Source organism: Sminthopsis crassicaudata, chromosome 1 (genome assembly GCF_048593235.1).
Source record: "Sminthopsis crassicaudata isolate SCR6 chromosome 1, ASM4859323v1, whole genome shotgun sequence".
In the NCBI taxonomy this organism is placed as follows: Eukaryota; Metazoa; Chordata; class Mammalia; order Dasyuromorphia; family Dasyuridae; genus Sminthopsis; species Sminthopsis crassicaudata.
Genome location: NC_133617.1, coordinates 336,065,456 through 336,083,030, shown reverse-complemented (window position 1 = coordinate 336,083,030; position 17,575 = coordinate 336,065,456). Strand labels below are relative to the sequence as shown.

The following is a 17,575-nucleotide window of genomic DNA, read 5'->3' as shown; positions in this document are numbered from 1 at the left end:
TAATAAGCTAAAAAAAAAATGCAAGCAAAATCTCAGAAAACCTGAAGGACTAAAAGGTTCAGAGTTTCAATAATGTAAGCATGACATTTAAAGCTAAATTATGAAGAAAGTAAATCATCTTTATAGATAAGGACGAAGAGGGATGCTTTTTAGGAATATTCAGATGGACAATGGTGGCATCTGACATTTCAGGAAGAGTCACTGTTTCACTGGAATATAATCTGTGTGAAGGAGAGATATTATGAAATAGGGTTGGAAATTTAGTTTGGAGATCATGATAACCATTGTGTAATTTACACAGCATTAGACTTGGTATCAATAAGCTTGAATCCTATTCCAACTTCATTTATTAACTATGCGATAATCAGTTAAATCTTAAAGAGCCTAGGGTTACATCATCTGTAAAAATGGGACAAATAAAAATACTTATATTATCTATCTCATGGGATGAAAAAAATACAATATAAACCTTAAAGAACAAGAAAGAACTATGGAATCAAAGATTTAGAGCGGAAAAGTTTATCAGAGGCCATTGAGTCCAACTCCCTCCTGATGGAGATGAGGACATGGAGATCCTGGAAACACAAAAGATTTTATCCATCTGGGTCATGCAAGTAATGAAGTAGTAAAGGCAGTATTTGAACTTAGATCTTTTGACCCCAAAAGGAAAGTACTCTTTCCACAGTGTCCCACTGTCTCCTACTAATAAAACTTATTCTTGTTGGAATTAAGTTGTTCAGATTCTTAAATACTAGACTGTTATTTGCTTGCTTGTTTTTACCTCTCAAACAACAGAGACTTACTGAGGTTTTTAAGTTGAGAAATAGCATGCATTGAAAGTAGGGAAATCAGTGGAAGACCTAAATATAAGGAAGATTGTTATGGCAACTGTTGGAAGACTGAACTGGTAAGGTAAGATGTGGAGAACAAGGAGATTGTTACAATAGTCTAGCTGAGATGTGATAAAGGCCTGAAGTGGTACTTTTGGAAAAGAATTGGGTGTGGTTATAGAATTAAGGTATCTTTAGGATTAAGCAATTAACTGGATTAAAAATTAGGAAGAGGAAAGAGAGATGACTGGGAAGGAGGGTGAAACTGAGCATAGTGATGATCCAAAAGATGCTAGTAAAATCTATTTATATAGGGAATTTGTGTGAGAAGCAGATGTGTCCAATTAAAGGCATGCTATTTGAAGTGCCAATAGAACACCCAGCAGGAATTCAGGAAAGAAATTGAGGTTTGATTTTGTTTTGCCAGGTTGGAAGGTAGTGTCTGAATTTACCATAATTTCCAAAAAAACAGAGAAATGCCAAAAGTTAAAGCAAGCAATTTGGTGTTACAAAGTATGTGTTCACTAATATAAATCCTGTTTTAGCTTGTTTTATTTCATAGCAATCATGGTTTTTAAAAAAACATTTTTACCACACTCTAAATTTGACTGTGAGATGCATTATTCAAATTAAAACAAACAAACAAAAAAACCCCTTAGTTTCTTATTCTTTTCTTTTGTTTATAATGAAATAAGAAAAAAAGAAGTTCAAAAATATAATTATAGCATTTGTTTCTAATCGAAATTAAAAGAATTTTTAATTCTTTTATTAAAAGAATTTAGAAAATACATACTTTCTCTTTTCCCCTTTTAATTTGAGGTAGCAAGAATTGAGGTTTTATTTAGATTGTGCTCAAATTGAGAGAGAAGTATAGAGAAATGTATAGTCACACTGATTTATAAGATATTGTTTTTCATTCCATTCTAAAAAAAAAATCATCAAATAATCATACCTCTATGTCACATAGACTGTACTCCTTGAAAAAAAAAATAAGCACAAGGAATTTCATTTTCCCCCCTTGATCCTCCTTGGTACCAAGAAATCACCCGGATTGTTCCCATCAGTGAGAATACCATCCACATAAGAAGATGCTAACTTGAAGAAAAAAACATTCTTAACAATTTTTATTTTCATTTTTTGAACAGGAAGATTTCCTTTTAGCTTGAAAATTACTTTCATCTTTCTTGCAAACCAAAAATATTGTTTTTAGTTAAAAAAAACCCAACTCATTATTATTGTTCCCTTAGATGATTAAGGTTGTCATAATTTTAGCAGGCATGATTTTGTTTTTAAATAAAATCACTAAAAATGAATTCATTTCTAGCACAATTTAAAAATAATCACTTAGTATTGATTTAATCTACTCTAGTTTGAAGTAGTTTGATGTCTCAAGTTTTCAGCTTTGTCACTGTCAAAGATCCATGATTTCACTGATGTAGCTATCTAGCAAGATCGATCATGACTTCTTGAATTACTCTGGCTGAAAGTTTTCAACAATTTATGGCCATCTTGGAGGTGGGGTCAGAGCTGAACTGGGTCGACGCAGCAAACCAAATGAACTATCCAATATTCCTCTCCAACAACTGTAAAATAATGTGGCAAATTGAATTCCAAAACAGCAAAGCCAACAAAAAGTTAAGGGGAGACATTTTCCCAGTCCAAGACAACTTTAGAGGTGATGGAAGAGATATTTATTACATCTAGTTAGGAAATGGCCAGAGCATAGGAGATGGTAAAACCAGATATAGGTAAATGTGACAATAGTACTAGACAAGCTCTCAGCCCAAAGCTAATGAGGAGTTTGATCAACTTCTCAGAGATTACAAAGGATCCTGACCTGGTAATGGGCACAGGACCAAACTATATGTGGCAATTTCATTACCCAAATACAATATGGGATTGTGGTTCTAGGGGGGCTGTTGCAGTTGTAGGGAAGCAGGGTCTCTGGCTGAAATTGTAGGGCAGAGAGGAATGCTACATTTGTGACCGAAGAATAATAGAGGTCCTTCTTGGGAAAACAAGAGTTCAGACTAGAAAATAGTGACCACATTTTGCCATGGATCATATAACATTGAAAGTCCTGGAAACATATGCCCACAGAAGAATCTCAGCAAACAGCAAGGCAAAGAAGTCTAAGCTAGGAACAGAACCTTCCTACTTTAATATAAAGTTCAAAGTAAAAAAAAAAAAAAAAAAAAAAAAAAAACAATTAGAAAAATAAGTAAACAACAGAAACAGAATCTGATCATAAGAAGTTACTATGGTAACAGGGAAGATTAAAATACAAACTCCAAAGATGTGAAAACAACTAAAAGAAAAAAAAAAAATTTGGACACAAGACCAATAAGAATTCCTTGGGGAATAGGGATGGAGAGAAGTAATGGAAGGAAAATTAGGAAAATAAATTTGAAGATGTAAAAAAAAAAAACCTGTAAAAAGAAAATTATATATATGACAAATGAATAGCATTCAAATTCTTAAAGAAAAAAAATTAATGAATTATAGGAGGAAATATTAAATAAAATTATATTAGTAGGGGACTTCAATTTTCCTTTCTCAGAACTACATAAATCTAACAATAAATTAAATAAGAAAGAAATTAAGGAAATGAATAGAATTTTGAAAAAGTTAGATATGATAGTTCTTTGTAGAAAAATTAATGGGAATAGTTAAGAATGTATCTTATTCCCAGTTATACATAGCACTTTTGCAAAAATTCATCAATTCATCATATATTCAGGGCAGAAAAGCATCACAAACAAATGCAGAAAACCAGAAATATTAAGTGCACCATTTTTAGATATTAATGCCAGAAAATTTTTTCAATAAAATGCTATAGAATCACAGATTAAAATTAATTAGAAATCAAGTAATCTAATCCTATTAAATGAGTGGTTCAAAGGACAAATCATAGAAATGATCAATAATTAAATTAAAGAGAATGACAACCATAAGATGACATACTAAAATGTGTGGAATGAAACCAAAGATGTACTTAGGGATAATTTATATTTCTTGATTCTTTCATAAATGAAAAGAAAAATAAATACTAGATTAATAAATTTGGTATGCAATTAAAAAATAAAGAACACATTAAAAATCCCCAATTAAAAACCAAAATACAAATTCTCAAAGAAAAAGAAGAAATTAATAAAATTTAGAGTAAAAGAACTAATAACTTAAAGCAACCAATAAATTTAATAACAATAAATTTATAAATTTATAATACTACAAATAAAGTAATAATTAAGAAATAATAAATAATAATACTAGCTGGTTTTATGAAAAAAATAGAAAAGTCATTGAGTTATTTTATTAAAAAAAAAAAAGAAGAAAACCATATTAGTGGTATCAAAAAAGAAAAGTGTGAATATACCACCAATGAAGTTGAAATTATAGAAATTATTAAGCCAATAAAAATATCCATTTTGAATGGATGAATGTTTTATTGTTATTCAGTCATTTAAGTGATATCTATCCCTGTTTGACTTTGTTTAGAGTTTTTTTTTTTTACAAAAATACTAACGTGCTTTGTCATTTCCTTCCCTACACCATTTTACAAATAAGGAAACTGAAATAAACAGAGTTAAGTAACTTGCCCCTAGAGCCATGCAGATATTAAATTATCTGAATTTAAATTTGACTTTAAGTCTTCCTGAATCTAAGCCCACCACACTCTCCATGTAGTTGCTCCAGATAAATATTTTACTTTTTTTTCAGATAATTTTTTTAATGTAAATTGAATACATTAACAAAAGAGGAAATAGATTAGTTAAATTACTTTATCTCAGAAAAAGAAAATGAAGTTATAAATGAATTTCCTAAGGGGGAAAAAAATTCCTGTAACAAATGGATTAACAGTGATATCTACCAACTATTTCAATTACTTTAAGAATAATTAATACCAATAATATTTAGAAACAATTATGAAAGATATCCTAACAAATTTTTTCTATGGGACAAATACAAAAACAAGAAAAGTAAAAACAGAAAACGAAAAGTATAGACAATTTTTTTTTTTTTTTTTTAATGATAGCAAAAAACAATTCAAATATGCTGGAGCTATAATTGGACTTGTACAGGATTTATCAGCAATCACAAAAAAAGACCAGAGGTCCTAAATAACATATCTATAATCAAAAGAACTAGGTCAGTGGCCAAAAATATCATATCCAGGAAAAAAATATCCATAATGATGAATGAAAAAAAAAAAATGGACAGTCAATGAACTGTAAGATTTTCAAGACTTTGTCTCAACCAAGCCCAAACTTAATAGAAAATTTAACACATAAGTGTAGAGGGCTGCAGATAGTGAAGGAATTCTGGGTAAGGTATAAGACCCTTCAGCCCAGAGGGAACCTGCTGACAATGTCTGGTTTGGCTCCCCATCTCCCCTAAGGGCTCTTGGCCTTCCTGAGAAGTCATGGAGTATGTGATTATCTGTGTTTTATTTGAAGCAAGGGATACTTACAGTAAGAAGAGTTTACATAAAAATAGCAGAGTGCTTATAGTTAGCACTTGCACAGTATGATGTGGTGAGGTAATGGTTCTACAGTTGGTACATGCTCAGTGTGCTGCAGTCATATTAATCATAATAAAGTATTTAGTATTAAAAGTATTTAGTATTAAAGTATTTAGGAGCTGAGAAGACTTGAAATAAACAGACTCTATCTTTGACCATCTTTGTGGGTCTCCTGCCTTCTTTACTCCTCCACTAAGATCAAGGACTCGGACTGGTCCTGAGGTCCTCCAGAGAGCTAGTCTGGACGATATATTTTAGTACCTCAGCCTGGGGGCTCTAGAAAGCACACTATACATAAAAATCAATATTAAAGATTAATTTCAAAGAACTCAACATGAACAAATAATATATCCATATCTATATCTATCTATCTATATATGTATATCCATATTATATGTATATATGATTCTTAGAAGCATAATTATCTATAAAAAGTGTAAATAGCAATTATGTTATACAAATGAGGAGCAGAGGAAGAATCTAAAAAGAGGCATTAGAGGAAGGGAAAGGGTAGTTCTGAAAATTGACTCTCATAGAGTATGGGTTAAATAGGGAACACTACATACACACACACACACAGACACCATTAAGAGTATAACATCCTCCAAAATTTATAAAAGAATAAAGGGGGAAGGAATCAGATAAGACAGAGTATAGAATGGTAAGAATGGTATGCAGATTTATGGTATGAAGAAAAAGTATGCAAATTAATGAGAACAGGATAAAGGAGGAGGAAGGGTGGTATAGGATAAGGTACCATGCAGAAGGCTGTTTAGATTAATAGTTGGATAAGGTATATAAATTAACTGGAATGGGATAAAGAGAGAAGGAAAGGGTGGGGGGGAGAGGAGAAGAGAGGGATCGGAAGAGGAAAGTTAAGTAATAGCAAAACAAGTTACAGAGCAGAATTAAAGTAGAAGAGGTAGCAGGAATATGAAATAAGTAATATACATAAACATTAAAACAAGGATCAGATTAGAAAAAGAATAGAACTAGTAATCATTGATCTATAACAAAGTCAAATTTAAAGATTCAATTGAAAAAAACCTACATTATATGTCAGTCATGGCAATATTGTTTTATATGCATGTTTACATGAGTAAATGTGTGTGTGTGTGTATATATATATATGTAGGTATATGAATGAGTATAAATATATATGTATATGAGTGTATAAGTGTGTACACATATGGCATATGACAATATGTCAGTCATTTATAAAATGTTGCTAGAATGAATTTTAGAAGGAAACTATCTTTGTTTATAAATTCTTTTTTTTCCCCCATGCCCAGAAGATTTAATAAAAATGCAATGAAGAAAGATCTAACAAGATGGCTTGATGTTTTTCATTTGCTCCTTAAAAGTAGTTACAATTACATGAATAATATGGAAATATATTTTGCATGATTATACATGTATAATCTGTATCAAATTGTTTGCCTTCTCAATGAAGAGGTGGAGAGGGAGGGAGAAAATTTGAAACTCAAGTTTTAAAAACAAATGTTAAAAATATTCTTATATGTAATTGGGAAAAATAAAATACTAAGTAATTTTTAAGTAGTTGTAATAAACAAAATCTAATCAAAAGCTTCCTTGGAACTGAGAAATTATTTTACCAGATCTTTGAAAGACTAAGCCAAGATAAAAAATGAAGGAAGTAAGAATTATGCAATAAGTAATAAGGGGCAGTGCGGTGGTGGGACACAGGCATTATTTTTGCAAATATTACTTAGTATTCCTCCCTGAGATCCAGGAAAATTTAAAGAAAATTGGATATGGTGGTTTTTGTGGCTCATTGAAATGGAAAAGGCTCCTAAGCACCAACAGTCTGACAACTTACAGGAACTCAAGGCATTGATTCAGGGAGAATTCTCTGGCATTTGGATGCCTGGTAAATATTTAGCAAATCTTCTCACACTTAGCAGGGTTATGTGATGTCAATCCAGTAATACCAAGTGTTGGAAGGTGCTTTGTCTTGTGGAGTTTGATTATTTTTTAATAAAAATTTTTATTCCTCTAAGGAAATGTCTTGCCCAGTAAAATTTCTTTCAAATCCTCAGCCTTTAAGTTTGAGATACCTTGCTTGTGGTGATTTTTCCCACTTTTAAAATGCTCTTGCCATTGCCTGTAAGCAAATAAACAGCAAAGATACAGTGCTTATGATTCCTAGAGGGGCAGATGAATAATTGAATAATATGAGGGCTAGACAGTTACTGATAAAGTGAAAATTGGAGGAAGTTAAGGCTGAAATTTTACATACATAACTTGATTTGATATTAACAACTAGTTTTAGATTTTTGATAAAGAAATTTGTCATTATACCAATGGAAAGATATTACACATGTCCTTTCTCAAGGATTATTGTCGTTTGTGGTGAAACTCAGGGACATTCATTTAAAAGTATGATTGATAAAATAATTCTTTCTCCTTGTTTAAATCAATTATAGTGAAATACTTTTGTTTTCTCTTTTTGATATGCCAATTTTTATGTAAGTTGTCTCTCAGATAAGAATATAAGCTCTCTTTGACAGCAGAGTCCAGCAAAATACCTACTATACAGTAAACATGCACATATTCCTATTTAAAGGATTACTAACAACATATCTATTCAAACACATTCATTTAAGTAAGTTTTCCTTCCAAGACACCAGAACTAAAGAAGCATAAAAACTAAATTACATTTTATCCCTAGGAAATAGAAGTTCTTCACTTCAAGAGTGAGTTAAAATTAGCAGTGGCCAAACACATCCAAAACTCATGTGCTTTCAAGATGTTGGCACCATTAGCATTAAAATCCACAACAGTTACATTTCTAAAGAAAACGTTGGACATTTTGTGCTTCTTATAGGCTAAAAAACACTAAGAAATTAATGTACAGATAATTGTTATTTGGGAAAACTATAACATTAATTTTCCCCTATTCCTTTAGATCAAACTCTCATTCAAATTATGAAACTGTAAATTATTTGCTTTAAGTTAAAAAACTTGTTAATACTGAAATTCAGGCTAAAATACAAGTGTCCCAATATTTAGTTCATTGCTTTTTACCATTATATCATGGAAGGCAATGAAAACAAATTAAATAAATAGATTTTGAATTGGAAAGCAAACATTGTGAACGCTTCTACATTATTGGTACAAATATAGGAGATGCTCTTCTTCCAAATCTGGTTTGCATAAGTGTAGTATTGTGTTTCAGTGGATGGACCAGAATGTCCTCCCCACCCCCTTTCAAGCAGATTTAATTTTTATGGCTATAATCTTTTGGAGAAAGTTGCTTTTGGACCAGTATGGGTTCAGTTTCATGCTTTGTAATCTTTAGAAAATATTTGTAGTCATAGATTTGAGTAAGAATTTACATTACTTTTGTCACAGTTGCTCAATCAGTGAAGAAAAAAGGTCTCCTGTTAATGGTATTATCAAAGCCAATATCTTACAAAATGTCCGTCATGCTTGGACTGAAGTTTTCCTAGCAAGAGATTAGAGGCAATATGCGAGAGGAAAGAATTGCTCAATTGTGTGTTCTCCAGAAAGCCAGCTCTAGTGAAAAGATTCTTATACTTAGATTTATAATTAGTGAATTTTTGACTTTGACACAACTTTGACACAAACAAACAGGCTTTGACACAACTAGCTATGACCATGTGAAAGTCACTTCTCTCTATATCTTGGATGACACTTTCATAAAATGATGAAGAAAAGTAAGGAAACGATCATTAAGTACTTACTTGATACTAGGCATAATACTAAGTACCGTTGATTCAAATATAAGCAATGCTTTCATTAGTTGCTCCAAAGGTTTATAAACAAAAGATCATGTATATAAATGGAATTTCTAATATTTATTTATGGATTTTATTTAAAAAAAAACTATACCAAAAATGCTACTACCATGGTCAATTCTATGTCTGCTTTATAATAAGAATCTCCTAGAGGTGAAGGTATTTACTTTATACTAGGTTCCACTAATTAATACTATTAGTAAGAAGTATCTAGTCCAAATGCCAAAAAGTAACTCAAAATAGCCCTGATCTATAACCAATTATTGATAATTGCTTAATTTTGAAAGTGAATTCAGTCATGTCACAGTCTCTGAGACAGCAAATTTCAGAGAATATGTTACCCAACTTTTATCTTAACAAGGATTTTCTCTATCAAGCTTAGATTTGAAAAATGATGAAGAAGTAACTACAATAGCTCTCGAGAAATCCCATTCAATTCTTGGATATCTCTGATTATGAGGAAAGTTTTCTTTATATGGAACATATCAATCAAACTCTACAAATAATACCCATCCTCTACATTTGCTTTCACTGTCTGGACTCTAGTAAATCTAACCCCACTTCTCTGGGACAACCTTTCCATGCTTGAAGACATTTGTCATTCCCTAGTAAATCTTCTTTTGGGAAATAATCTCAGATTCTTCTGACCAATCTTCAAATGCTGCAATTTCTAATCTCCTCAGCATCATAGGCATCTCAGTTTGTCAACATTCTTCTAAAAATAGAAATCCAGAAATAGCAAAAGAAATAACTAAAGAAATAATCTTTAGCTTAATTTTTTTTTCTTATTAACATAATGTGCCTCTATTTTGTATGGATAAATGACAGGAGAGCCAAAATACCTTCCACAGTAATCACAGATATGGAGTCACAGTTTGTCAATGTGTACATTTATCTCAGCTTACCATCTGTGGAACAGCCACTGGTACCATCACTAGAACAGTAACGCATTTCAATCCTTTGTCTCCCCACCTCCAGTAAATTGGGATCAGGTAGTCGAGCTTTGCAAGTGTAACGGAACCTTTGCTCATAGTGGCCTCCGTTGTCAGAAATGTTGACAGGAGTCCAAGGTGTCCAAGGTGTGGTCTTTTTCAGCTCTGGACATGAGTTGGTGTTACAAGGTTGATATTCCTAGGGGGAAAAATGTAAATAAAGTTGCATATTTGTTATCTGGTAAAATAAAGATAATTATAATAAAAAGTTTGTTTTCTTCCTCTTAGTTTCTAAAATTACAGGTGTGGATTTTGAATCTCCATGTCCTAGAACTTTTGTCATATCTGATTAAAGTATATTTCTAAAACTATAAAAAATCAAACCTAAATAGTACCATATTTTTTGAAAAATTATTGACAATACAAAAAGTCCTACACATTTCTACAGAGGATGTCACAAATGTCCTGAAAATCTTCAAAAATAAATATAGATACTTTTACATCTGTTTAAATAAACAATATATGAGTAGAATTCTTTTGTTCTTCTAATCCTATTCTAATACTGGTGGCAAGATGGGAAACAATTTTTATATTAACAAGAAAAGCACAAAAATGCCACCAAAATTGTATATTCTTGCTATTGTTGTCTTAAAATAATGTTCATTTACTGATACTGATTTGAAATTTTGTTGATTTGAATATTTGTTTCCATATTGAAATGTAAATAAACTAATGAGGAAAGATAAAAAATAGATACAAAATGGTAGGACCAGTATGCTGCTTAAGACTTAATAATTTGGCAGATTAAATTAGACATTTACCCATTCCCTAGAATTTATGAACCTAAAGCCCCATAGAATGCTCAAATTTCATGAAAACTAATAAAAAATAAAAACCTTTACAAAATGAGACAACCTTCTCCTCAGCTGTTGATACAATTACCTTCACTAACTAGAATTTGTGAGTTACAATTTGATTTTTATTTGCCTTTTATGCTACTAGGATCTTCTCAATTCCTAGTATAGACTTTTCTTTACTCGTTGAAAGCTGATGAATTACTTGCTTTACTCCCAAAAAAGTATCCCAGAAGAAACGAAAAAAAATATATATATAGACATATATTATTATTTCAAAAAAGATACAAATAATAACCTATATATGAATTTTTTTTTTTAAATCTCAGAACAGTTATGGTCTGGTTAGTATTTCTACATGCAGTGTAATTGTGAAACTCAGAATGCTATGAAGTACAAAACAGATTTAAGAAAAACATTCTATACTTAATTTTGTTTTCACTATGATAAAATTTAATGATTTGTCTTTTGTTTTAAGATCAGCTTCACCAAATTCTGATCGTTCAAATATTAGGCTACACTAGAGCTCCCTTGCTGCCAATTTATTTAAAAAATATGTCCAAAAAAGTAGGAAGAAATCCTATGTGTCACAATATGCTATTTTGAGGCTCTGTAACTTCTCTAAACTAATTTTAAGTATTTTCATACAGTGACAGGCAAATGGTATGCAGGTACTCATGTACACTCCTCTTTTCTTCATACCCATTCCAAAAATGAACACCTAGCTTACAGAGATAGAAAAGAGAAGATGTCTGATAAATAATGGGATAATGCTGAAAGTGTGAAAAATAAGGTAAATGTGGCCATTTGTAATGGCAACATAATGTAAAATGAGACCTTAGGGCTGGAGCTGTTGATCTAAGAACACTTCACTTGGAATTTACTTCACTTCACTTTACCTGAATACTTTAATTATGATAAATATATAATGGATGGGACTCTGAGGCAAGAGAGGAAATAATTGATGAAGCTGAGGATAAAGATTGGGCAGTAATATGAATGTGTCAATTTCACAACTATGTATTGAGTTTCAATTATTTGTAAGATATTTTGTCAGTCTATGAAGGACTAAAAAAAAATGTTTATAACTTAGGTATGATACATCTTGTTTTTTCAAAAAACTAAGCATTCTTAATCTAGCATTTGTGCATTTAAAAAAATAGCAATTGCATATCAATATAACTGACTGCCTTCATAATTATATTTTTTTTATGATTTTTAAAAGTATATTCTGAGGAGCAGTCCATAAACTTCACTAGAATATAAAAGGGATCATGACGCAAAAAAGGTTGCAATAAATGATATCCTAAAGCTAGGGTCTGAAAACTACAGTTTGATTCAGTAGCAAGCAAGCAAAGTAAGAATTTTTTGGTCTTACTTTTTAAATACAATAAAACTTTAGCCAAAATATAAAAATCATTTTAAGATTGCAGGATAAGGCAAATCAAGAAGGCAGGGATCATATCTGGCCCTCTCATCATAGTTTGTCAATCTTTGCTTTATAGTTATTTGAATTTGTGATATCATAAGCTATTAACAGCTTTTATTAACACAGTTTAATATTTTTATTTCAATGATCACCAAATTATCTACTTGATCATTACTGGACTTCTGACTTGAACTTTTAATCTCTTTCTGTGCTGATGTGGCATCAATCTTCTACTCAAATAAAAGGTCAAAGGCAGCCAAATATTAAATATATATCTCTGTCTTACTTTATTTACTTTTTGTCTTTATATCATAATATCATTAATAGAATGCATGCTATTTTTGGAAAACTGTGGTGAAAAATCAGCGTGAGTTGATTGAAATTCTCAAGGTTCTGCAACAACAGAATGGGTACTGCCAGTTTGAAAATGCCATATGTTGTTTTCTTTTCAGTCATGGTCTATATACCAGCATCCCAGCATATTCCTAAAATACAGATGTCCAAAGATATTTCCTGAAAATAATCTGCAAGCATATTTTGATCATATGCTTCTGCTACAAGAGTATAAGTCTTAGGACATTATGCATATGAGTTCTTGGTTTGCCAAAGATTGTATAGATTCTGAATATTTTTAAAAAATTAATAGAGATATTCTAGATGATTCCCAGAATACCTCTGTCAAGCCCATAATACTCATTTACATGAATTGAATTTTCATTAAAAAAATTTCATGGATGTGTTTGAAAATTCTGTCTAAATGTCTCCAATAACATCTCTTTACTTTAGGCATGCTCAATTAGTATAGTCTATTGAATTTAGTGAGCTCAAACTCCAAGTATGAGAGAACAAATTTGTGCTTATTGTACCTATGTCCATTGTTATATTAAACAATATAGTTAATTCCTGTGATCTTTTTTTTTTTTCCTTTTGGATAATTTACCTTCTTTGACACTATTTATCTTGAGTATATATCTTATATTTTCACTATATTGATTATCATTACTTTTCTTTCTTCTTATTCTCATGGGATATGCTATAACTAGAATTTCAATACTTTCCCCTGTGCTATCCTATATGAATGTGTCACTATGACATTTTAATTTGCTCACATAATTCATTTCCTTTTCCTTTTTATATTAAGCTTTATTCATAGAAATAGTTTTACCACTACTCATCATGACATAACCATCAGAATGATTAATCACTGAAAGATAGATGGTAGATTAAGCCTAGCCATCTTAATGACTTAAAAAACTTCCATTCAAAAGTATATTTCCAGGGTAAAGTGGTGGTACTACATCTCATGAAGAGGCAAAGAGAGAAATGAGAGAAAGAAAGGAGGGGGATGAACATAGTGTGTATCAATAGACATATTCGATTTATGGTGAAACTTCCTCCACTTCATTGAAAAGTGAGAGGGAAGGAGTAAGCTAAGGGAAAGGCAATACAGAAATTGTGAGAAAAAAGGGTAAAATAGGAAGAGGAACTTTAAGGTGGGGGAAGGATACTAAAAAAGGGAGGGCTGTGAAAAGCAAGTGGTACTGACAAATTTAACACTGGGTAGGGGGATAAGAAGGAAGGAAAGGAGAAAAGCATAAGCAGGGGTTAACAGGATGGCAATCAATATAGAATTAGTCATTTTAACCCTAAATGTGAATGGGGAAAACTCCCTCATAAAAGGAAGCAGTTAGCAGACTGGATTAAAAGCCAGAATCCTACTATATGTTGTTTACAGGAAACACACCTGAAACAGGGTGATATATTCAAAATAAAAGTAAAAGGGTGGAGCAGAATCTGCTATGCTTCAGGCAAAGCCAAAAAAGCAGGGGTAGCCATCCTCATCTCAGATCAAGCAAAAACAAAAACTGATCTAATTAAAAGAGATAAGGAAGGGCATTATATCCTGCTAAAGTGTAGCATAGATAATGAAGCAGTATCAATATTAAACATATACACACCAAGTGGTGCAGCATCTAAATTCTTAAAAGAGAAATTAAGAGAGCTGCAAGAAGAAATAGACAGCAAAACTATAATAGTGGGAGATCTCAACCTTGCACTCTCAGAATTAGATAAATCAAACCACAGAATAAATAAGAAAGAAGTCAAAGAGGTAAATAGAATACTAGAAAAGTTTGATATGATAGATCTTTGGTGAAAGCTAAATGGAGTCAGAAAAGAGTACACTTTCTTCTCAGCAATTCATGGAACCTATACAAAAACTGATCATATACTAGGACATAAAAACTTCAAAATCAAATGCAGTAAGGCAGAAATAGTAATTGCATCTTTTTCAGACCACAATGCAATCAAAATGACATTTAATAAAAAGCCAGGGGAAAATAGACCAAAAAAAATATTTGGAAACTAAATAATCTTGTACTAAATAATTATTGGGTAAAACAGCAAATCATAGATATAATTAATAACTTCACCCAAGAAAATGACAATAATGAGACATCATACCAAAATGTGTGGGATACAGCCAAAGCAATAATAAGGGGAAGTTTTATATCTCTAGAGGCTTGGAAGGTCAACGAATTGGGTTTACAACTAAAAATGCTAGAAAAGGAACAAATTAAAAAGCCCCAGACAAACACGAAACTTGAAATTCTAAAAATAAAAGGTGAGATTAATAAAACTGAAAGTTAAAAAAAAAAAACTATTGAATTAATTAATAAAACTAAGAGTTGGTTCTATGAAAAACAACAACAACAACAACAACAACAACAAAATAGACAAACCCTTAGTAAATCTGATTAAAAAAAGGAAAGAGGAAAAGCAAATTGTTAGTCTTGAAAATGAAAAGGAAAACTCACCACTAATGAAGAGTAAATTAGAGCAATAGTTAGGAGCTACTTTGCTCAACTTTATGCCAATAAATTTGATAACTTAAATGAAATGGAAGAATACCTTCAAAAATATAGCTTGCCCAGATTAACAGAGAAAGAAGTAAATAGTCTAAATAGTCCCATTTCAGGAAAAGAAATAGAACAAGCTATTAACCAACTCCCTAAGAAAAAATCCCCAGGACCAGATGGATTTACATGTGAATTCTACCAAACATTTAAAGAACAACTAACTCCAATGCTATATAAACTATTTGAAAAAATAGGGATTGAAGGAGTCCCACCAAATTCTTTTTATGACACAGACATGGTACTGATACCTAAACCAGGTAGGAGGAAAACAGAGAAAGAAAATTATAGACCAATCTCCCTAATGAATATTGATGCTAAAATCTTAAATAAAATATTAGCAAAAAGACTACAGAAAATCATCCCCAGGATAAGACACTGACCAAGTAGGATTTATACCAGGAATGCAGGGCTGATTCAATATTAGGAAAAGGTATTAGCATAATCGACTATATCAATAACTAAATTAACAAAAACCATATGATCATCTAAATAGATGCAGAAAAAACATTTGATAAAATCTAACATCTATTCCTACTAAAAACACTTGAGAGTATAGGAATAAATGTACTATTCCTTAAAATAATAAGGAGCATATATTTAAAACCATCAGTAAACATCATATGTAATGGCAATAAACTGGAACCTTTCCCAGTAAGATCAGGAGTGAAACAAGGTTGTCCACTATCACCATTACTATTCAATATTGTACAAGAAATGCTAGCCTCAGCAATAAGAGCCGAGAAAGAGATTCAAGGAATTAGAGTAGGTAATGAGGAAATCAAACTATCACTCTTTGCAGATGACATGATGGTATACTTAGAGAGCCCCAAAGACTCTGCTAAAAAGCTATTAGAAATAATTCAAAACTTTAGCAAAGTTGCAGGATACAAAATAAATCCGCAAAAATCCTCAGCATTTTTATACATTACCAATACAATCCAACAGCAAAAGATACAAAGAGAAATTTCATTCAAAATAACAGATGATAGTATAAAATATTTGGGAATATATCTATCAAAGGAAAGCCAGGAATTATATAAACAAAATTACAAAACACTTGCCACAAAAATAAAGTCACATTTAAATAATTGGAAAGACATTAACTGCTCTTGGATAGGTGGAGCAAATATAATCAAGATGACAATATTCCCTTATCTAATCTATTTATATAGTGCTATACCAATCAGACTCCCAAGAAACTATTTTAATGACCTAGAAAAAATAACAACAAAATTCATATGAAAGAACAAATGGTAGAGAATTTCAAGGGAAGTAATGAAAAAAAAAAAAAAAGTCAAATGAAGGTGGCCTAGCTATATCTGATCTAGAACTATATTATAAAGCATCAGTCACCAAAACCATTTGATATTGGCTAAGAAATAGATTAGTTGATCAGTGGAATAGGTTAGGTTCACAGGGCAAGATAGTGAATAAAAATAGCAATCTAGTGTTTGACAAACCCAATGATCCCAACTTTTGGGATAAGAATTCATTATTTGACAAAAACTGCTGGGAAAACTGGAAATTAGTATGGCAGAAACTAGTCATGGACCCACATTTAACACCACATACTAAGATCAGATCAAAATGGGTCCATGATTAAGGCATAAAGAACCAGATCATAAATAAATTAGAGGAACATAGGATAATTTACCTCTCAGACTTGTGGAGGAGGAAGGAATTTGTGACCAAAGGAGAACTAGAGATCATTATTGAAATAGAAAATTTTGATTACATCAAATTAAAAAGCTTTTGTACAAACAAAACTAATGCAAAACAAGATTAGAAGGGAAGTAACAAATTGGGAAAACATTTTTACAGTTAAAGATTCTGATAAAGGCCTCATCTCCAAAATATACAGAGAATTGACTCCAATTTATAAGAAATCAAGCCATTCTCCAATTGATAAATGGTCAAAGGATATGAACAGACAATTTTCAAAAGAAACTATTTCCACTCAGATGAAAGAGTGTTTCAAATCACTATTGATCAGAGAAATGCAAATTAAGACAACTCTGAGATACCACTACACACCTGTCAGATTGGCTAAGATGACAGGAACAAATAATGATGAATGTTGGAGGGTATGTGGAAAAAACTGGGACACTGATGCATTGTTGGTGGAGTTGTGAAAGAATCCAATCATTATGGAGAGCAATCTGGAATTATGCCCAAAAAGTTATCAAACTGTGCATACCCTTTGATCCAGCAGTGCTACTACTGGGCTTATATCCCAAGGAGATACAAAAGAAGGGAAAGGGACCTGTATGTGCCAAAATGTTTGTGGCAGTCCTTTTCATAGTGGCTA

At 31.5% G+C, this 17,575-nt stretch overlaps 1 protein-coding gene across 3 annotated transcripts in view; it reads right to left on the bottom strand.

Annotated features, from left to right (window-relative positions):
• The window catches only part of SEMA5A (semaphorin 5A), a 623,550-nt gene that overhangs the window by 36,763 nt on the left and 569,212 nt on the right, over window positions 1-17,575 (bottom strand). For all 3 annotated transcript variants that reach the window (XM_074279132.1, XM_074279134.1, XM_074279133.1), the window contains one exon: window positions 10,040-10,265. In XM_074279132.1, coding sequence (XP_074135233.1) covers window positions 10,040-10,265 — 226 coding nt within the window. The remainder of the gene's footprint in view (window positions 1-10,039; window positions 10,266-17,575) is intronic.